At 33.0% G+C, this 23802-nt stretch overlaps 1 protein-coding gene across 19 annotated transcripts in view; it reads left to right on the top strand.

Annotated features, from left to right (window-relative positions):
• Positions 1–23802, top strand: part of LOC121374349 (polypyrimidine tract-binding protein 1-like) — a 170328-nt gene that overhangs the window by 137473 nt on the left and 9053 nt on the right. For 9 of the 19 annotated variants that reach the window (XM_041501437.1, XM_041501427.1, XM_041501440.1 and 6 more), the window contains 10 exons: positions 5491–5640; positions 13345–13497; positions 14116–14295; positions 14842–14893; positions 15198–15256; positions 16630–16795; positions 17498–17515; positions 18795–18965; positions 21133–21156; positions 23321–23445. In XM_041501437.1, the coding sequence (XP_041357371.1) occupies positions 5491–5640; positions 13345–13497; positions 14116–14295; positions 14842–14893; positions 15198–15256; positions 16630–16795; positions 17498–17515; positions 18795–18965; positions 21133–21156; positions 23321–23445 (1098 nt within the window). Of the gene's footprint in view, positions 1–5490; positions 5641–12129; positions 12275–13344; positions 13498–14115; positions 14296–14841; positions 14894–15197; positions 15257–16629; positions 16796–17497; positions 17516–18794; positions 18966–21132; positions 21157–23320; positions 23446–23802 lie in introns of those variants that run through there. The other 10 variants (XM_041501428.1, XM_041501430.1, XM_041501446.1 and 7 more) reach the window with 10 other exon arrangements.

The raw sequence follows: 23802 nt of genomic DNA, 5'->3' as shown, positions 1-23802 counted from the left end.
GGCGACAGCGGGTTTCCTCCCTCAATATCTGTGTGGTCCTTATCCATATGTCTGATGCCATATAACCGTAAATAAAATGTGTTGAGTGTGTCGTTAAATAGAACATCTCCTTCCTTCTTGTTGTAGTATTTCTTTTTTTAAACATGCATATTGAAATTTACTTTTAAGTTTATTGTGTTCATAATTCTAAAATCTGTCAACAAGTATTGTCAATAGGTGCTGCCATTTTACTACAAACAGTAGAAATTGTCTGATATTCTTACAAATATTACCAAAAATATATAAACCTCAGTGTTACTGATTGCTATAGTCAGTTTGCGTCAAATGGGAACCGATGAATTATCATATAATTCTGTAATCAATAAAGTTAAAATTCCTATAAAACATATTCAGTTTTAAACTCATACAAACTCAAATAACATTTTTGGAAAACAAAATTCAATGTAAATAAAAGGTTTTTTTTTTTTACAAATTATCATCAAATTGCATAGGTTAAATAATAATTCTTAATACAGGTATGAAGACATCTGATCGAACAGCCACATTAAGGCATCCATGGTTCTATCTTTAGCCTCTCTGTACTGCTTACTTTGATAACAAGGCTGTTCTAGCATTTTTTCTTCACACCTGCATTAAAAATTTAATTAATCTACATAATTTGATTGTAATTTGTTAGAGACTTTTTTATTTACATAGAAATGTTTAATAGTAAAAAAAAAAATTTGAGTTGGTATGGGCTTAAAACTCAGTAATATGTTTTAATATAGGTTTTAACATTATTCATTGTAGAGTTATATGCCAATTCATTGGTTCCCTTTTCATGCAAACAAACTTTATAATTTAAGTATTTATAATTACATTTATTTTGTTTTAATTAATTGAAATACAATGAATACTTGAAAACTAATTTTGTAATGAAAAATTCTGAAAAAGTGTTTGAATTTTGCTTTCCAAATTTTGAATGTACCCTACCTTAAAATAACTTAGAATTTTAATTATTACTCTAAAATTGTTCTACGTTACACAATGTTAAATTAATACGGGTATAATTGATCAAATTTGTGTATGAATATTCAGAATATTATAAAATTTTAAATACTTTTTATTAAATTGTAAACATAAAAGAAATGTCTGTTTTACATACTTGTGGGAAAAGTTCCTTTGAACCAGATAAAATTGTCTAAAACCAGTTGTAAAGTTTGTAAATGTTTAAAATTTGTAACTTGTTGGACATACCATAATTTTACAAATCTTCTCATAATGTGTACGAATTACCAGTAAATGAACATTTTCTTCAGTACCATTAAAGATAATAATAATAGTACTAAAATCTTTATTTATGGAATGTAGCTTAATTAGTTCTAGACTATTCTCCCCTGACGCTTTGATACTGATTATAATAATAATAATAATAATTATCATTTTAATTATTAAAAAATTAAACCACACATGTATGTGCAATATATGCAACTATAAAAGATATTAAAACATAATTATGTAGAAGAGCAATCATGTTTCTAAGAAGTGTTTGAAATATTTTTTTTCTTAAATATATTTAAACTAGTACATTTTTAAAAATCATTAAGTAAACTCTTCGAGATACCAACTTGAAAGCTTTTCTTGTAGTGCTCTATTTTTTGTCGGGGATCTAATATATATCCATCGTCAATGTAGTGAAGTTCATAATTTGATGCTATTGGATTAAACAGTTCTTTGAGGTACTGAGTAGTAAGTCTGTTTAGTGTTTTATATATAAGAATGGCTTTTTCATATTAAATTGTTCTGTTTATTTTTAACCACTTTAGTTCATGACAAAGTAAATCTGTTGGATAATGAATCAGGTGAACTGTCAAAAATAATGCATCCGAAGATATTATACCTTAGGTAATATGTATACAGGAACTATTTAATGAGTATATGTTAATATTTTCTTAATACCTTAAAACTTACATTTATTTCTGACCATAGACTAAAAGTTGAAAAACAGTGCTGTTACACTTGGAATATTTTACAGGTAATTTGGTTCTGTTTAAGCAGTACCTTATTTTGTTTTGGGTAATCGGGGGGCTGCAAGCTGCCACTGCTAAGCTTTCTACCAAGTATTTCTTGATGGGCTGTCACCAGCCATCAAACAAATGGTTTTATTAATATTGTCTAGTGTTGTGCTATCCACTCAGCTTGTTTCCTCTAGCAGGCAGTTTGTTGACACATGTTGCACAATGTCTGTTTTAACCTATAAACATAGGTCAGATGATTCCTAATCTCAAGCACATGTTGTCTGCCTCCCTTATCAATTGTGTCTTATCTGTCAGACAATTTGTGCAAATTTTACCACCTGTATTTATATTACCTTTGCTAGCCTTGATGATGTGTGTGCCAAGAACATAGCCTAAGTTTTCATGTCTGACTGCAAGCTTATCCCAGTGTATTCAACGTGTAACATTCATTTTCACATAAACTATCCAATAAACAAAACAAAATAAATTGGACAGTTTTGTTCATAAAATATTAATTTAATGCTAGTATTTCATCCTGATATCGGTTATGGGTTTTTTCACCCTGTGTTGGTATATTAAACAATTTTTTAAAAATATATTAAATATTAATCGATGAATGCCAGACTGTTTTATATACGTCTGTAGGAAAGTGATGTTCATGTACATAAAATATAAACCAACAAGCAGAAAAAAACAACCTTGAAACAGTCTAATGATTTTAAAAACTGATGGGAAATGCCATTATTATTCCAAAGAAAATGGCAGAAAAAATCAATCTGATTAAAATTAGCTCTACTGGTCTACCAGTAGATCTAACAGCATTGTGTGGACTCACATGTCTAGGTGACATTTTGTCTATAAATAATAATTTAAATATCAACCAATCACACTTCGCCTTTTATAACGTTATTCAGGTGAATGTTTTCAAATTCTTTTCAAATCACTGGCATGATTTTGCAAGTAAGGTTTTGATTGGTCGAATCAAAGGTCAACTGGACATGAGTTCCAACAGGGTGCTGTTAGATCCACAGGTAATAGTAATTAACCAGTGGAGCTAATTTTAATTAGATTGGCAGAAAAATGCTGCAGATTTTCAATATAAGAATGTTTTTGTTATAATATTAGTATACTTATAATCCGATGAAATTACCATCTACATGTACTTACAGATGGGTATTTGTTGAATTAAAGAATATAATGATGTAGAATTGTTTGTTTTTTGTTTTTTTAAATAAATCATTAATTATTTCTGTTACAGAGATTACATTCTGATCGCAGTTTTTTTGTTTTTTTGTGAATTTAATAATTACCTTCTATGCCTACAAAATTGAGGTCTCTGTAATAAAATTAGAAATACTATTTTCCTGCTTTTTGTCTGATCTCCACAATTACTGTGTAACATAATTTTAACAAAATAGATTAGAATGGATTGGAAATGCTTAATAACGACAAAAATAAGCTGGAGAGTATTCAGATCGTTAAAGATTGTCATTTTTTATTTTTAAATGGATACACATCCCAATCAGACACACTTTTTCATAAATGTCTCCACGTAACAGAAATGTGAAAAATGATCTGATTGGTGATTCTCAATGACAGGCTCAAAGTACTTCCACAATTGAATTTATTTGTTCGGTGGTTGTATTATAATATATTAATATAATATTTTACTTTTAGTGAAAAAATAAAAGTGTTCGATCTTTTAAAATGCAATATTAAAGTGCTAACAGAACATGAATTTAGTGGCCAAACCACACAACTGATTCACTTTAAGTGATCATAACATTTCCAACCAACATCAAGTATTTAGCACATGGAGTTTGTTAAGATGCATGCAGAACCATATGTGGCTTTTCTGTAGATGAACATACACCGGGATGCTTCTTGTACTTCAATTTACATTCTTTTCTCAAATTTCACCCATCTGTCAGCATGTTCTTGGTCTCAAATGTGTCCTTTTAGAAAACTTCCATGTCATTAAAATACCAAACAGCATAGGCTTTGAAATGTGTGGGTTTAAAAAAAAAAAAAAAAAAAAATTAAAGCCAAGAAAATCAATGGAACTTGTTTTATTCTGTCAAGTCATAAAGAAATGTGGCTATTAAAACAAATTAACTTGAATGATGCTTATCTTTGATGCTGAGTTTGTTTGTGGGTTTTAAAATATATTTTTAAAAGAATGTAAAAAATTTTTATAAATAAATAAATTAATAAATCCACCAGCTTGCAATTCTGTCTAAAAAATAAAAATAAAATAATTCAAAACCCCCTTGCACCACCTAATTCAATACTTTAATTAGGATTTCTGGCTTCTTTGTGGGAACTGTTATTTATTTGAATTATTACTTTAAAAAACAACATTTCCCCTTCTTTGTGGTTTTCTGAGATACATTTTCAGATAGTATTGATCAGTTTCTTCAAAATATACCAGCGAAAACTCTTAGCCAGTTCAGTATCTACTAATAAATACACATAGATGAAAAGTACTGTGGTGTGTGTACTAATGAATGTTCAAATCAACATGCATAGTTGAAAGGTAACGTGGTGTCTGTACTAATAAATGAATCAAGAACCATGGTTGAAAAGTACTGTGGTGTGTGTACTAATGAATTAATCAACATGCATGTTTAACAAGTACTAATGAATGAAATATGTATAATTGACAAATACTTAACCCAGGCTCATATTGCAGGGGGGAGGGGGTTAAGAGGTTGAAACCCCCTTGCTCAAGTAAATGTCACTATTAATGAATCAGTGTGTTTACTTGACAAGTACTGTACAATTAATGAATCAATGTGAATACATGACGAGCACTGTGCCATCAGTACTACAACTAATGAATCAGTGTGAATACTTGACAAGCACTGTGCCATCAGTACTACAACTAATGAATCAGTGTGAATACTTGACAAGCACTGTGCCATCAGTACTACAACTAATGAATCTGTGTGTATACTTGACCAGTACTGTACAACTAATGAATCAATGTGAATACATGACAAGTACTGTTTTATCTGTACTTAAACTAATGAATCAATGTGAATACTTAACAAGTACTGTGCCATCAGTACTACAACTAATAAATCAGTGTGTATACTTGACAAGTACTGTACAACTAATGAATCAGTGTGAATACTTAACAAGTACTGTGCCATCAGTACTACAACTAATGAATCGGTATATATACTTGACAAGTACAGTGCTATCAGTACTACATCTAATGAATCAATGTTAATAGTTGACAAGCACTGTGCTATCAGTACTACAACTAATGAATCAATGTGAATACTTAACAAGTACTGCGTTATCAGTACTACAACTAATGAATCGGTGTGTATACTTGACAAGTACTGTGCTATCAGTACTACAACTAATGAATCAGTGTGTACACTTGACAAGTACTGTGCTATCAGTACTACAACTAATGAATCGGCATGTATACTTGACAAGTACAGTGCAAACCATGCTAATGAGTCAACTTGTATTATTTCAGGTGAAGCTGGATGAGAATCAGCTAAATGGGCCATCACGGGTTGTCCACATCCGCAGTCTGCCTCATGATGTCACCGAGACAGACATTGTACAGCTGGGCATGCCATTCGGCAAAATGATCAATGTCTTACTTCTCAAACAGAAAAATCAGGTGAGTTAATCATTAAGTAAAGAGTTTTGTTTTTCACAATTCACTTACCGAGTTTAAGATGGAATCCCAAGATTGTTTACATTGTGGCCAAATTCAAATTTGGAACAGGTTAAATGATGGTGGTAAGTCTACAAAAAGCAAGCCATTTTTCGATTTGGGTTTTTAGCAAATTAATAATGAAATGAATTCACAAAGTTAGTGTTTAATTTAAATTTGATTTAATTAAAGACTCAATGGGTAGGTGTAACACCACTACATCAACTTTTCTATCACTAACCCCCTAACACATTGTTTTGGACAGACAGCCCAGATAGCTAAGGTTTGCGCCCAGGACAGCATGCTTAAACCTTATTGGATATAGTGCAGAAATAAATATAAATGAAAATCAAATCAAGAATAGTTCCAAAGTATGACAGTGGGTGCCAGCAGACAGATCCTTGTGTTTTATTCTGAAACTTGATGCCATCCATTTCTGTTGTGCTTAAATTGTACCAGCTTTAAAATCCACTTATGCACCATTACCAGTACTAGTTGAAGAGTAATGTTACATGTATACTATAATGGGCTTTATTTTGGTGTAAACTTGATTTTCGTGCTATACATTTTTTTTAATCCATGAAAAGTAAAACCTATCATATTGTGAATTTAAAATGTGTTGCATGATTACCGTTATTAGCTTTTACTTTTAATATCAAGTTTCTGTTCCCTGGCTTTTTTATCCTTTATTTTCTATATACATCCTTGGATATAACATATCCTACTGCATCTTCCTCATTAGTAATACTTCTGCAGTGTTTTTGGTCCACACTGCCTTTGCACAATATTCTAATGATCCCAATGTAATGGAGGCAGATTGGTTAATTTGTGAGGAACTTTTTATCATAGATGGTCATTTGAGCAGATTTATTTATCACAAAGAACCACCCATTGATTCACAGCAAGTGTAAAATGTTATCTGGAGTGAAAATAGTAACAGTATTTAAAGTAAGAATGGAAGATACTTGTATTTTGGGTCATTTGCTAATTTGATGATAGTTCTCCTTGAATAAGCTTTAATAAATACACACACAGTTAAAGGTTATCACATTCTAATTACTTTTGCCAATGCTCTATGGTGTTTGATTTGCTGTTGGAAAGCCCCTGCACGTGCTGTAACCTCACCGTGGTGCAGGGGTGTAACATTCTCTTTGAGAATGGCCAATACAGCACAAATTGAAGTTTAAAGTAAAATTCGGTGTCCGTAAAATTCTGTGATATTTGTATTTGTATTTTTGCACAGTTCTTTACACTGTTTTTGTTTAAACCTTGAATTTTTATATTGATGTTGATCATCACTTTATTTATTTGCATTACCATAGTTTGACACCCAATAGCCGATGTATTTTTCGTGCTGGGGTGTCGTTAAACATTCATTCATTCATTCTGTTGGAAAGTGTATGTTTATTTTTATTGTAATGAAGAATATACCTGTGCAATATAAATTTAACAAACAGTGAGGCCAAGTAAAACAATTGTTTGGTTCCTGTTACATGCCAAAACCAAGTAGAGTAGGTAGGTAGGGAAAACTTCTTTTTCTTCTTCTTTTGTTTTGAAGATTTGTCTTTAACGTACGTAGCCTCTTTGACTTCGGCTTTCCATAAGGATATCAAACACATTTTTATTTTTGACATGGGTGACTGGAGTTATGTCAAGTTCATCATCTGTTGTGCAACAAAATTTGATATATTTAATAGAAAAACGCTCGGTCAGCTGGCCAACAGTGACGTTTAAATCGTCCACCGTGATATCGTCATCCTTTAGTTCAGCTTTACAGCTGGCTTGAAAATGAAATCTGACACCGGGAGGGTGAATGGTAGAAAATAATTTCTTAAATGTCGTTTCATTTGAAATTGATTTAAATAATATTATTTGATTTGAATGAGCACATTTTTGACATTCTACTCTGTAAATGGAAGACACCATTGACACCACATGTTCTCGGACGTGTTCTCGTACTCATTAGGAACTACTCGGAACTTGTGAATCCAAACAGAACACCTCGTCACATTCCGCTACGCTTATATTTCGTGGAAATGTACGAGGAGTTCCGAATGGCTCTCGGAAGCTTTTCATTTGGAACTCTTCGGAAGTAAAATTGCGTGAAGTGTTCCGGGTCTTCTGGTAACGAGATTTGGACTGACAGATCTCGTGGCATCTCTCTGCAGTTGTTGTTTTTAGAGTCGACGAAAATTAAGATTGATATTAATGGATTATTAAATAAGACAGGTGGAAAAAAGGGGGGGGGGGGGGGGGGTAAAAAAAGTTTAGGGTCGGCACCAAAAATCTAGGGACGGTCGGGTAACCGGAACCAAACCATTTTTTTTTACTACGCCTGATTACCGTTTTAAGAGAATAATGAGAAAAATGAAGTAGTACCGTATATTTGTGTGTATTAGCTGAGTTTTCAAGTCTAGAAATACTTTCCTAAAGAAGAGAGTCGGCTTATACACAGAGGCAACAGATTGATGCATAAAATCCTGATGGAAAACACTCCCGACCGCGACTTACAAATTTTGATCAGTCCCTTAAAGTCTTTCACAGTATAAATAATACACCTCATCATGCAATATTATGTACTTTTTTGTTCTTGAATGCATTATAAGTTTGATAAATAATTTTTGAAAGTTACTTGTATTATTGACATTTCAATGGTAAAAACGTGTTCTTTCCAACCGTCTGCCATCTTAGTCATGTAGCAAATTTAAGATACAAAACAGTATTTTCTCGTCAAAAAGTATTATGTTTCTAATATTATTGTTTAGTTGGGAGGGTACATCAAACCGCAAAGTAATGCTATAATAAATTAAGCTCATTATTAACATTAGCAACTAAAAAACATAACATGAATTTCATAATAATAATTACAGACCTTAATTTTTGAAATCCACAGGCTATCAATGGGGCAGTAATTTAATTTAATTATTTCCAAGTACTTTGACATTTTATTTTTATAATAAACTTCAAATCAGTTATTATTATTATTATATAGCCATATTATTCTATAAATAGAATACAAATTTTGTGTCTCCGTCTGGCCTGTACATTCATATTATTATTATTAATTGGTGTTTTTGTTAAGTTATTGACAGCTGGACAAAAGATGATTTTGGCTTATACACGAGGCCGATGATTTTGTACATGATATTTAGGGTCAAACCAAGGAGTCGGGTAATACACGGCAATATATGCTATATGTACACTATCTGATGATTATTCCAATTTCATATTTCATCCAATGTGCTGGTCTCTTGGTAGCCCATTTCATCACCAAAATAATCCTGATTGAATTTCATCCGGTCATCAGCAGACTTCACTAGCCAACATCAGTTTCTGATTAATAATTTGTGACATTTGATTGGGTTGTGTTTTGAAATATCAGATGGACATTTGGAAGGTTTTTGAAGGCTAAAGATGAGTGTATGTTAGCCTATTAACTTGTTGAACGAGCTAACCGCCTTCCTGTGAAAGAGTAACCTGAGCATGCAGTGTCTGGGTTGCTGGTAGAAAGCACTTGCATGTCATTCTTAACTGTCTTCAGACCCATGAAGCTCACAGAATTACTTCCGCAAGCACTAATCAGTGTTTCAGTTTAAATAAACCAAGCAGAAATCATTATATATCATGTCCTTTTAACAGTACCTTTTAGAAACTTAATTTGTAGAGAATGACAAATAATTATTAATTTTTGTTTTTAGAGCAGTAGAAACAGAAAAATGACACATTATAGTTCATGGAGTTGTTCTTCAAATGGGACTGTATGTGACAGATTTTTACACTTCATGCAGGAAGTTGAAATGCATTAACGAGACCCCCCCCCCCCCCCCCCCCCCCCCAACACACACACACATACAACACCACCACTTGATTTAACACTTCCTAGCCATGAAAGCTTAGTACTTGTGAACTGGAATGTTTGGGTTTTTTTAATGCTTTTAAAAAAAAAATTATAATGATGAACAACATTATAAACAAATATTAAAAAAAACCCATTTTTTATTTTTTTTTCCTTCTTTTTTAAAACAATAAATAAAAGCAAAGCAAAGCAAAGCAAAGCAAAGCAAAGCAAAGCAAAGCAAAGCAAAGCAAAATAAAATACAGGCCTCATATTATGTTGTAAAACTGATGATAGCAGCTATTAAGACTCATACCGGTCCAACCAGAGGACACTACAGGTTTCGTATCCGTCTTTCTGTCATTCTTTCTGTCCGTTTGTCCGTCTGTCCCAAATGTACTTTTCTGGATTTTTTCTTCTTCTCAATCTGAAATTTTGTGAACAGCTTTCCTACAATGCCTTGAAGTACTGTTACAGATCAAGTTGAACGTTTGTGGCCATTTGCCCATTTTTCACAGAGATATGGCCCTTAAACTTAGGAGATATGAAAATGTGTTGGACCCAATGGGACATGTATTGCTTGTTAAAGATGATTTGGTCTGAGCTAATTTGTCACCAACATATGTAAACTTTTTGTTAAAGGAAAGGGTGTGAATGGGATTTTGACCTGGTTTCACATTTTAAAGGTAAGGTGAAAACTCCAACAAAAACACCCAACAAATTCAAGAAACTGTGAGTTTTGATATTGTGATAATGCACTGTCCACCAGAAAAAAACTGTTAAGATTGGGACGGGATCCAACTCTGTGGTAGAGTGCTCACATTTTGCAGGAGACATGATCAGTCACTTTGACGATGTGTACATGTAAGTTATTCTTTTAAGGAAAATGCTTTATAGGAAGAAAAGCAGTCTTTTTCTCTTTCAACCAAGTGTCAAAATATCCAAATGTTAGGTTCCAAATAGCCATGGTTTAAAATGTCATTAAACAAATATTCCTGTCCTCTCCTTTATACTTTTATAACTGTTGAGACCGGACATAACTTGGTGGTAAAGCACTTGCCTGGTGCACGATTGGTCTAGGATTGATCTGTTGGTGGGCCCATTGTGCTATTTCGTATTTCAACTACCGTATATCTTCGCCTGTAAGTCGATCTCGGCTATAAGTCGATCTCGGCTATAAGTCGAGTCCCTATTTTCAAGCCCTGAAAACATATTTTTTTATTGACCCGTTTATAAGTCGACCCATGAAAAACAACTTATAAATATTGAAGTATTTCTTATTTTCAGCACATGAGAACAATAATGTACAATATTTGAACAAATGAAAATTATTTTACAAACTTCGGTTTTAACGTTTTGTACATCGCAAACAAGTAACATAGCATCAAAACGAAATATTCCCTTAGTAGATAGTGAAACTCTGGTTTTGTGCACAGACAACAACTTTATTTATAAACACTGACAACAGATCACTACAATAAAACTGAAAGTATCAGTTAATCACATGTTTTGCCGCCATATTAATACACGTAAGGAGGATAACTCTGGAAAGTACACTGGTTTTTATGTATGTCCCTATTGCTCTAGTGAACTGCAGATATCAGTCTAAGCTGAAATTAATCACCAACAAAACATTGTTTGAACAACCATTAATGCCAGTGACCAGATTTCAAAATAAACTCGGGCAACAGGTAGTTAGTATTGTTTACATTTTTGCTATTAATGATGACTGTTATTTTAACTAAGTGGACTGTTCTCTTGGCATGCGAGTGAGATCGCACACCTTTTTGCATAACCAAAACCGTTCTAATGTCAAAAAAAAAAAGGTTATAAAAAACAAATGTGTCAAATTAACATATTTGAGTATAAATACAGGGCAAACTTCAACAATAAAACTTGTAAAATAATCCCCAAAACGGTAATATTTTTGGGTGAAATTTTTTTACCCTCTTATAAGTCGACCCCCCAAGTTATAAAATAATTTTTGGGTGAAAAAAATTCGACTTATAGGCGAAGATATACGGTAGTGTTCATCAAGTGTACTATCCTATCAGTTACATTTTTTATCGTTCACTTAAAAATATGGTATTAGTAATGGCGTACCTCACTTTGGTTGCTATCATTTACTGATTTAGCGATTATTCAATGTTTTTTGTCAGTATGTGCAAACTTTACTTAAAAATGTTCCTATGGAACATAAAGCACTACGAGGGGATTATCACTGGCCTTATATTTTTAAATATGCAGGATTGCAACACCATATAACCGTAAATAAAAATGTGTTGAGTGAGTCATTAAATAAAACTTTTTTTTTCTTTCCCCTTTAATATAACTGTTAAAGCCCATATAGTAGGGATTTTAAAATTGGTTTATTATTGTTCCACTTTTAAAAAAAAAACCTGTTGACTAATGGTAACTGTTAAGTGTCATTTACTGGCCGTACTGGTTTCTGTGCATGTTCCAGTGTTTCAGTAGTCTGTATGCATAATTTCCCTATTTAATCTCTTCTCCATCTGTTGCCAGCCAGTGGTTGTGGTGTGGATGTTATTCCATTAAATAGTCCATATTAGTGTCACCCATCGTGTACAGATCGTGGTTGGAGGTGATTGTACTTCGTGTGTGCACACAGCAGCTGATTCAAGTGTCTCCTAGCCTTTTGTTCTTCTTTTGATGTAGATTTTAGTTTTGGTTGATGGAGAAAAAGTAAATGTTAGCACAATGTATCAAGTACCAACATATGCAGTATGGAACCCACAAGAACAGGTAGACAGTTGTGTGACAGTGTTTCTCTTGTGCATATCAAGTTTTCCCATAATCTACTAATTTCCCTAAGGTATTGTGTGAAAATTGATATCACTATGTGCTGTGTTAACAAGCTGTACTGGCTAGAACTGATGAAAATTCCAGATTTTAGTTCAATCCCTCAGGATCTTGCGGCTTTACAAAATGTCACCATCATGCTTAATTCAGGAACATTAATAAATATTTAATAAAAGTGAGCCAATCCATTCTAACAGATTATGGTTTTATTATTCTGAGAACAGGGATCAAATATTGGTAGTTTGTTAAAACCTAATATATTTTGGTATTATTTTAGTATTTCTAATGTACAATGTCAAACCTCTAAGAATTAAAAGATTGTTTTTAAATGGGTTGCTCCAAAACAGTTTTAGGAAACACATTTCATTTTGCATTCAGCATTTCAGTGCTGATGGAAGAGATGAATTCAGAATATGTTGGGTGTCTTTCAGCTTTTGATTTGAATACAAAGCTTGAGTAATCTGTACTTTCCCCAGTCCTAGCAGAGCACGATAAGTAGTCCTATATTCTATAGTGATGGCATGAAGAGGTCTCTGCAACCAATGCGCTAAATTGATGTTGCACTTACACTTAGTTTTTAGCGATGTTAAAAGGTGTTTGACAAATTAAAGATTACAATTTTGTTGCATTTCGTTAGAATATGATTATCTCTATAACCAATGCATTTCTGGACATCGTAATATTTTGTAGTATTTCAGTATCAAGCTTTATCTAACATAATTTCATACGTATGTTAAGATGAGTTTTAAAACACACGATAAAAGCAGGATGTTTATTTATGTTGGGAGTGGAGCTGGGGGGGTGGGGGGCACAAATAGAAGTCTGCTTGTGCTGGAAACTCGGGATACTTGCTTTAAAATAACATAGTAATATTAATGTGTATTATTAGGATTGTGACATGGTGTTGACACAATTGTCTTTTTCTGTCTTTTAGCTGCATTTATCATTTACCTGAATGTTTAGTCTTGACTTTTTGGTTAATTTTTATTATTTTTTTAATTATTATTTATTAGGCTTTCCTGGAATTTACCGATGAGATGTCTGCACAGAACATGGTTGCCTACTACCAGACAACCCCAGCCCAAGTGCGCTCCAAGTTGTGCTATGTCCAGTTTTCAAACCACAAAGCCCTCAACATCAAGACTGATGCACTACATGCCTACCAGGTACAGCACCTGTCAGTGGAGACACTTTATATTGTTATTGTGTGGACAATGTAAACAGTTTTAATAAAACTAAGCACTGTTTCATAACTGATCATATAAGGCCAGGGAGGGACATTTGGGAGGCACTATAATTATTTTGTGCAATTTTTTATCGGCAAATCTGGTTTAAATAAAGTTTTACAAGAACAAATATAAAAAAATTACCTCCTGCATCCCCGATGTGATTAATACGGGAATTCCCCTAAGAGGGGAATTTTTTTCTCAATAATATTCAGGATATTAAAGAAAATACAGATTATTATAGTTATATTATTGGGTGGATCCATGATAGAACATATGAGAAGAAAACGATATTCTACCAAACATATTTACCACTCTACCTGCTAAGATGGAGATAACTGTTGAATTGTAATCGTTTGAGCCTAGTGTGTAACCTTGCCGACATATCACATATTTTAATATCTATAATGTAGAGAATGTCTTAATTAAGAGGTATGTTTTAACATGTACTGACCTGGGTCAGAAAGTGTAACAATGGGTAGGCATGCTTAAAAAGACAATAAATCTTAACCTTGTCCTTGACTCCAGTTTAACAAAGACCTTTGCGTTTTGTTGCAGAACGCCACAGCTCAGGCTGCCCTCCAAGCAGCACAAGCCGTGATGCATGCTCGGAACCCTGGCAGCAACCCCGCGGCTCTTCTCACACAGGAATCCTCCTCATCTTCAGACCAGCCTTGTATCCTCAGAATTATTATAGACAACATTTTATACCCAGTCACACTGGAAGTTTTACACCAGGCAAGTAGTAGTAGATTCACTGTCTCAAACAGGTAGCTTTCAACTTGGCTTCTTCCAGGAAAAGACATACTTTACTTTAAGAAGGTGAAAGAGAATATGCAACTAGAAATAACTTGACACAATTGGCTGTATGATGGATGCTTAGGTTTTTTGTGTAGTTCTAGTCAGTGACAGTTAATTTTTACTTTGCTTGAAAAATGAGGTGTGCAAAATGTGTAGGAGAATCAATGATTGTTAAAGGGAAGTAATCACAAGTTCGCATTTACTTGTTAAATGGAATTTAAAGACAGTTTCATATTTTTGTTTCGTTGCCAATAGTATTTATTGAAATGTAATGGGGGTTTTTCAATTGCATATGTGAAACTAAGTCAATTTTTACAAGAAAATAACTTAATTTTGTTTGGCAACATTAATCATGTCAGAGGACAAGTTGCAAGGTTAAAGGTCAAAGTTAAAGTTTGTTTTGTTTAATGTTTCAAGATGATCAATCACTATTAGATGCAGTTTTCATATTTGTCTTTATGTTTGTAATTTGGTTGTTTTTAGGTATTCTCAAGATTTGGAAAGGTTTCCAAGATCATTACATTCACAAAGAACAGTAAGTTGTTTACTCTTCTTCAGGTTGTATTCTCACCAAACACTGATATCAGTCATTTTAAAAATAAAACAAAACATTTCCTATGGAAGCATGTCATTGTTCTCTTTCCAACAGTTCTTTAGATACAAGTAAATGCTACTTTTTATTACTAATGAAAACAAAGGCATACATGTGAACATGTATTCAGTTTGTTGAGAAGCATGTGTTTGATATTTGAAGCCAGTGTTTTTGGCACAGCCATACATTTTTGGATTCAAAGTAGTTTTATGTGATTTATATATTTTGGTGTTTTTTGTATTTTCAGACCAGTATCAGGCCTTAATACAGTTTGCTGACTGCATCTCGGCTAGAACAGCAAAAGATGTAAGTGGAGTTAGTAAGGGAAGCGAGTGAAGTAATAGTAAAAACGTAACAATGTTTTTAACCTTTAGACTACTGGATTAATTTTTAACAAAAACCACGTTGAGTGGGTACAAGTTTATAATTTTTACTCACATATATTCACTTAAATGTTTTATAAATACATGAAATAAAGTTCATATATGAATCGGTAAGTATTATTTTCGTGTCTTTTTTTGTAATTTTTATTATTTTAGATCGGCTAATGGTGATTAAAATTAGGCAAAAAATCGAAAAGGTTGCGTTTACTTACGGGCATTTGTGGCCAGCTGTCCAGTATTTATGTCCATTATTCCCGATAACAGTGGTTTTCTGACCAGAATTTTTTTTTAAAACCTGAACTACGATTCATATTGCAATATTTGGTCATTTTTGTTGTTGGTAAAACGATCAAATTTATTATCAAATTAGCTGTCACAATCAGCTATTGATCCCTGAAAATGACCGCGACGTGCCGCCATTGTTGTCAAGCGAAAATGCTTGCCGAAAACCACTTTTTGAACTCAAAATTTCAAGGTATTTTCAATTGAAAAAAATCAAAACAAAAGCCACCATTTTGAAAAAAAATCTTTTTTCTTTAATTATATTTCCGTTTCTGGTGAGTGTCGTGTGCAAAATGGCGGGAAATATGAATTGGGGAATACACTGTATACAGTGTACAGTATATCGACTGACGTGACGTCGGGCGAGATATCTCGCCTGCAGTACTCCGAAGGTTAAAGAGCATATAACTGAGTTGGCAAGTGATCATTCTTCCTGTGTCACAGGTTGAGATGTAGCTCAGGGGTAAAGCTATTGTTTGAGGTACAGTAGATTGTAGGAATTGGACCTATAGATGGACCCAATGTTTTTTAATGTTTTATTGTCTAATCCCATGGTACGTGCTTTCCTGCCTGTGTGAAAAGGGCATATAAAAGATTCCTTGCAGCTATTGTATTAAGTAACCTATATGGTGTAAGGGAGTTTCCTCTTGTATTATAGACAAAGTGTCAAAATAGCGATATTGTGGGACTGTAAATAGCTTTAGTGTAGAAGATACCGAAATACACATGGTTTACCTATGTGATAATTATGTCATTTCAATTGTTTGAAATAACACCATACTAAAATGTTATTTTATTATTATAACATCAGATTGTAATATTGTTTTGTTATTGAGAAAGGTTACCATGGAATTGGAAATATTTTGTTTTAATGTTCAATCTAAGTATATGTTTAATATCCTATACTTATGTTTTGTTCATGGTGGGGTGCCAATCAAACATTAATTCACAAATTGAATAATTTAATTTTCATAGGTGATTTAAAAAAAAAATACTTGTGCATGTATCTTTCAGTCTTTGGATGGTCAGAATATTTACAACGGGTGTGATACGTTGAAGATCGACTACTCGAAGCTGACCAACCTGAACGTGAAGTACAACAATGACAAGAGTCGGGATTACACGCGTCCTGATCTGCCGTCGGGCGATGCTGCAATAGACCAAGCATTACAGTTTTGTGGTGAGTCTTGGTTACCACTATTTCTTAACCAACGTGGCACCATCTGCTCACACAAGTTTGATGTGCTTTGGTTTTTTTTATGCTTTATCCACTGTGTTGTCTAATACTGAGAAATGTTTATTCAAACACAAAAGATCTTTTCTTGATAGAACTGAACTGTCTATCTAAAGAAATGTTTTGCTTAGCAAAATTATGAAGTCAACAAGGGTCGAAATTCTAATAATAGTAATACCACAAATGCCTGACCATCATTATAACACATATCATTGCATTTTACGTTTTATAATAAGTTCATCAATTTAATATTGGTTTAGTTTTGTAGCTATCGATTAGTTTTCTAAATGAACAAAACACAATTTTAGTTTTTTCCTGTTTAATAATAAAATAGTTGTGCTTCGTAAAATTTAAACAAGTAATTAAAAAAGTTATCTCATCCACTTCAGAAAGAAAGGAAGAAATGTTTTATTTAACGACGCACACTCAACACATTGTATTTATGATTATATGGCATCAGATTCATCCACTTGAGTTGCAGAAGAAAGTTTTTGTGTATTTGCCATTGATCTGTTTAGTAATGATCAGTCATAGGTATTCAAATAATAACACAGACAGACATTCTGTAATGCATTTTGTAAGTTGAACAAGATTTCTTTTAAATTTAATATAAACCAGCATAGTAATAGATAGAACTTTAAATTTCAGATTTATACACCAATCCTTGTATGTATTTGTTAACTTTTTATTTTAATTTCACTTTACTTCTGGCAAATACTCAGCTCTGTTTTACCTTTATTACCTTTCACTTGACACCTGATTTCTAAACAATACAAACAAAAAATCACTGCTAGGTTTTAAATAAAGTTTAAATGAAGGTGTCGTGGTACAGTCACTTCTTTCCATTCCATGCTTCCAAGTTCTTCACCATCTGTACAAGTGCTGGTAAACTGCTGCACTCAATTTTAATTGTTTTCTTACTCCCACCTCAACACATTGTGTTAAAGTGAATATTAAGGCTGCAATCTATAGGATATATATTTTTTTATTTAAGCATGTAGAATAGATTATCCAGTTAGTGTGTACTCACGAGCACCGTTAGAAATGTTAAATGATGAAAACATCTGTGAGAAATAAATTGGTAAATTACATTGAAAATTGTCACTAGTTACATTTTTAAAAGCATTGTACTTCATCTCCAATTCTTTCTTTTCTCTTTTAAAAAAAATTAAAAAATTCTGAGGTATGTCTGACTGTATTTTCTTTCTTCTTGGCTTGATTTCAGTCATTGGACGAGTATTTTTCTTCTGTATATTCATCACTTATTTCGCAATCTCTACTTTAAATATTTATTTCAGACTACAAGCTGTGTTTTGTTATAATATGTGTATTCTATTCTTAGTCTGTACATGATCTTATATAATAGTGTTTTGCAATACATGAATAACAGTGGTTTGAGAAGTATATAGCATATTTATGCTTGGTAATACCTACATTTAACTATTTGATGACATATATGTGGTATGTGGTATTCATGACATGTTAGTTCCCATATGTTAGTCACTACACCTACCTGGTGTCTTACGTGCTGTATTTTGTGTTTTATTTGCATGCTTTTACGTTGCTGGCTTTAATCCGTTCCGCTTCTGCCTGACACTTACTGTACTTTCCAGCTGTTGCAGTCACTGTCAAGTGAATGTGCTCACGTACAAGGCAAAAGGCAATTGCAGTCAAACTCTTTTTAATACCTCTTGATATTATTCACTTAATTTTAATGGTGACACGCAAAAAAATAGAAGGCAAATAATCCATTTCCATTTGGAATCATGTAAAATGTTTGTTCTTTGGGATAAATGTTCATAGCATAGACAGAAAAAGAAGAAGAAAAAGAGCATAATTGCAATGACTTTTGACCTACCTGTACCATAGCTAACAACTCGTGGCTAATGTTGCTCTGGGTTTTTCACACATTAACCAATCCTACCTTGTTTGTAACCATATTAAGGTGCACCTGGGGTTATATCGTCGCCGTTTGCCGCTGTGCCTGGGCTTGGACACCCCCACCTTACTGCATATGGTGCTGCCGCTGCTGCTGCCACGGCTGGAGGTATGCCGCTTACTGGTTCTCAGTTATCCATCCAACCATCCATAATGACTCGAAACTACACACACGGTGGTACCCAATATTGTTAACCAATTACATTCTAATCTAGATTACTACATGTCCTTAAAACTGTACTCATGCTGTGTTTATGTTTAATTTTTCTGTTTGCTCAAGGCTTGACTTTTGACTCAACTATACATCATATTAGGTGCAAGGTTTGAGTCAGTAGTGAAGTCGTATTATGCAAATATAGCATTTATTAGACTTATTATTATTATTCATTAGATTACTAACTATTCTAAAGGAACCCATCAAGACTTTATCATTAAAAGTAGCTATACCTTCAGTTCATTGTTTTTGTCAAAATTATAGCAAGAAATATAATTTGTCTCATGCTTATGTAACCATCAGTGTATTCTGCTTAACAAAAGAGCTAGTTGGAGACTATCTAGTTGAATGTGTTTATCACTTAAATATTTACTTAACCTATCTGATAAAGTATGTATCAAATCTACTCTTACAAATTTAAAAAGTTCCTAAATAATTTTTATTTGTTTTAAAATTATTTTTTGAAAAACAAAAAATACATACTGGGTATTACTTAGATGATGGGTTCCATTTAGAAGACTATGATGGGTTGCATGTTCAGTACTATTTGTATATAGAGAATTATAATTGTTACTACTCAAGATATTTGTTTTATCACAAAACAGAACTGTAGGATGATGAATGCTGCCTGGCCCTTCCAGGAAATGGAATTTAATTTTAACTCATTGGGTCATATTATATATTCCACTGGGTTATTTTTTGTTCCAACCAGTACTCCACAACTGCAATGTTGAGAAAGTGTATATTAAAGAACTCTTGCTGCTATCAGAACTAGCCTGTGTTCAACCAGATAGGCAGCCGATTTCTTCTCTAAAACACCAGATCAAGACATCATTACAATATATTAGACATGAAATGAACAGTGTTCTGAGGTATTAAACATTTGTTTTGTTCTGAGCAGCATTCACCATTTTTTGAGAGAAAGATAAAACCAGTACCTTGAGACAGTAATCTGTTGATTTATCCTGCAATCTACAGTTAATGTGGATGTACAGAAATACTGACAGGGATTTATCCAGTCATTATATGGGTCCAAACATGAGGCCCCTTCCCAATTGAAAATGGCACTGAAAATTCCCAATTGTTTTTACTTTGGCAATAATTCCAAATATATATATATTTAATTAATAAATTAATTTAACAGTGGTGTATTGCCTCATTCAGTGGCCTCAAAACAATATCCAGCGTATGATGTATTCGTGCTAATTTTCCCAATTCCATTAGACATGGCGCCCTAGCTAAAAATCGTGGATAAATCCCTGACATAGGGCAAGAACAAAACCTAATTGAGCCTGGTTCCAAAGCTAAGCTTTTAGCTGTGCTACATTTAGATTAGCAGACAAATGAACCAGCTAACAACATGAGTTAATGTCAAGTGACACGCTTCGTAAAAAGATGGAAGCGTTATTTAGTAATCTTATCATGTTAAAATATATGGGTAATGGCAGGATAAATCTTGTTACTTGCAAGAATAGTCTTATTCTTTCTGGCTGTTCTGCTAGATACAAGTGCTGAGCAAATGTTAGCAGATTTAACTGGCTAAAATTATTACCATAACTTCCATAATGGAAGACCTGGTCTCAATGGAGACGGATTTTGGCTGAAGATTTGATCACTAGACAGGGTTTTACAGCAATCTGTAGTGTTCACAAATTAACTTGAAATGTGACAAAATTGACCAATATTGTTGGTTATACATGTAAGTTTGATAACTTATACATTTATATCTTTCTTATGTGCATATATGGGATCATTGTTGCAAAGCATCAAATTATCATATGTGCCTGAAAATACAAAGAAAACTAAATATTAAATTAGAAATGGAATTTTGTTGTCTTTTAAATTGTTATGATATTCATAAACTGAATGGAAATCAATTTGTTTTTAGGAAAATAATTTTGGCCATATTTATATGCATTGAAAGTTATTCTGAATTAAATATATATATATATATATATATATATATTGATTTATCCAGTACTAGTATGTTTATTTATTGCTTTGCATGCATTAGTATCTATGCTATAGAGTTTGTGTTATCGCTTTTTGCCCCAATACTTGCCATGTAACTAACCGTCTAAAAGACTAATAGATGAAGGTAGTAATACGAACCATCTCCCTTTTGTTGTAGCCCCTGGTTTTGGTGGTCTAGCAGGTGAGTTGTGATGTGTGTGGCGACCTGAAACTGGCATGCTACTCTTCTCTAAACTAATGCTGACCACATACAAGCTGATTATTTCTCAAATGTTTATATTGTAACACTTTGTTTCTTATTTTCAGTCTTTGTGCTATATACTATTGTATGATCTCTACTATTGTGTTAATGTTAGTGCTGTACTATTCTGTATTCTATTTCAGTCTTGGTGTTTGGTGCTGTCGTCTTTCTTTCAACTTGTTTCTTCTCGTTTTCCAGCTCAGTACTTTTAACCATTAGCTTACCTAAACGTAGCTGTTCTTTCTGCTAGTAATTTACTATCCTGTTGTATAAGCATTCATAATCTAACAATCCTAATCAAACCTGATGGATCTTTAACAGCTTGATCGTATTGGGATGTTTCAGTTTGATGTGTATAGCAGTCTCTGGTTCATTAGAATCAGTAAAGTGGTAATAAAGCACTGTTTCAGTTGTTAAGATTAAGTTTAAGGTGGTATACATAGTGAACTTCATCCATTAGGAGTAAGGGTGCCGGCAAAGTCTGATAGTCTTTTGACATTTAACGAGTTGTAAGGAATCAGTCCATGTAACAAATACAGGAAGCTTGGTTGATCTATTGACATGTGTGGTGGGAAGTAAATTTTGTTATATTTTGACAGTATTAGTCCTGCCAGGAATGCACAGTTAGCTCCCTTTTGTCCTTAATTTAGACCTTGCAGTCTTCACATATTGTTATTGCTTGTGTGTAGTCTCAGTAAACACTAACTTAGGGATACAGTGTATTTTTTGAAAGACAAATTTTCTTAAAGTCCAGTTTTGTTGTTGGTGTTGTTTAGGAAATGTGTAGTATACATTTTAGGTTTTGTTTGTATGGTAATATTCAAAATCAACATTTATGAACATTATGTAAATGAGAAACAAATCTGTACGCAATAATGGACTAAGTTAGGTATAAACACGCTGCATACAATTGTTACAGCAGGTGCGATTCATTGTCTATTACATTCAAATAGGTGCGATTATTTTATTTCACTTTGGTGTCCTAGTTACTGGGGATCAGCTGTCATTGTTCAAAAAGTAAAATCATGGTGTAGACAGAGCTAATTACTGCATAAACGATTATTTTGTTATTGAATTTGGATCTTAAATGAGGAATAAACAGCATCCGGTTTAGGCAGAGTTTTATTGCTAACAGATTAACGGTAGCTGGATGGGACTTTGCAATCATGCTAGTCTACGTAGAAATCCAATTTAGACAGAAACCGATTTGGACAGTCCACTGTATATATTGAGGGTCCTATGAATAGATTATTAATCCCTACCCAAACTGTGATCTGTAGTTGTGACTAGTCATCACCACTGGCCAATAATATGTAGGGGTGAGGTTGACAGTAAGGTTTTGTGACATTCAGAAATGTAGGTTATTTATGTACATACTGTATTAATATGAGCTGATGTATACTTCAGTTTTAGGCAAAACTTCTAATGATTGTTTGGAAATTTGACAGGTGGAACTGCCTCCTTGTGCTGATATAAATACAAACCTATTTGTGTAGTATCTCTTGCAGTTAAACCAGTTCTTGGATACCTTTTAGCCTCTCTTACTTCACTTTTCATTCCTGTTTGTGAATTTGTAACATTGCCTTTGCTTTTATGTTTTCCTGTTGATAACATTTTATTTAATATTAAAGTTTTTAAGACCTCATTCACTAAATAGAGTAATCTAATTTCACTGTTGTAATGGATACCTGTAATTGTCCAGATTTGCAACTATTATCCTTTGTCCATGTTAGCTAGATTCAGTTGCAGAACTGGTTAAAGCTGTCTCGTAAATAGAAGTATAAATCTTAAATCAAACAAATTGTATCATGTTTGTATCCATATCTGTTAGATACATATTTGTCTGTGATATTTAACAATCTAATAATATACCCTTTCTAAAGATTCAGTTTTAATGGTTTATGGAATGTTTAGCACATTGTAATATATTTTGTTTGGTCTGAAATTCTTAAATTTGTTATCGATGTATTATTTTTTTGTTTTTGTTTTTGTTATTGTATTTTCGTTTTTGTATTGCATTGAATTTGCCGAATAATAAAAAGCATCCAGATGTGTAACACCACTGTTTGCATGTTGCTTATGATGTGAAGTCTTATTACTTCAGCTATGCCAACAGCAATGCCAGGATATGGACCACTTCCAGGAGCATTTGGTACAGCACGTCTCGGCATGCCTGTACCAATTCAGTCAGGAAGTAGTGTTATTCTCGTCTCAAACCTTGACGAACAGGTAAGAAATTTCTGTAAACTTGTGTTTCTTTTAACATGAGGTAGCATTCAGAATAAATTAAATAAAAAACCTCAAACAAGTAATGGATGTTAACTTAAAATGAATAATGTTACTGTTGAATAAGATTTTATCATTGATGAGTTAGAAATTATTGGGTGCTTGATACCTATGATTTCATCCTACATTTTGGACATCATGACTCAAAGAACATTTCTGTAAAAGAATTACCTACCCTGCTGTACACTATTATTATTTTGCATTCCAATGATTGTGTCCTTCCAGGAACTTAAAAATGTTGACAAATTATTATTAATATTATTATTATTTGTTATTTTTTAAATTATTTTATTAAATTCT

This window comes from Gigantopelta aegis, chromosome 6 (genome assembly GCF_016097555.1).
Source record: "Gigantopelta aegis isolate Gae_Host chromosome 6, Gae_host_genome, whole genome shotgun sequence".
NCBI classification, from domain to species: Eukaryota; Metazoa; Mollusca; class Gastropoda; order Neomphalida; family Peltospiridae; genus Gigantopelta; species Gigantopelta aegis.
This window is presented reverse-complemented; position numbering and strand designations above follow the sequence as displayed.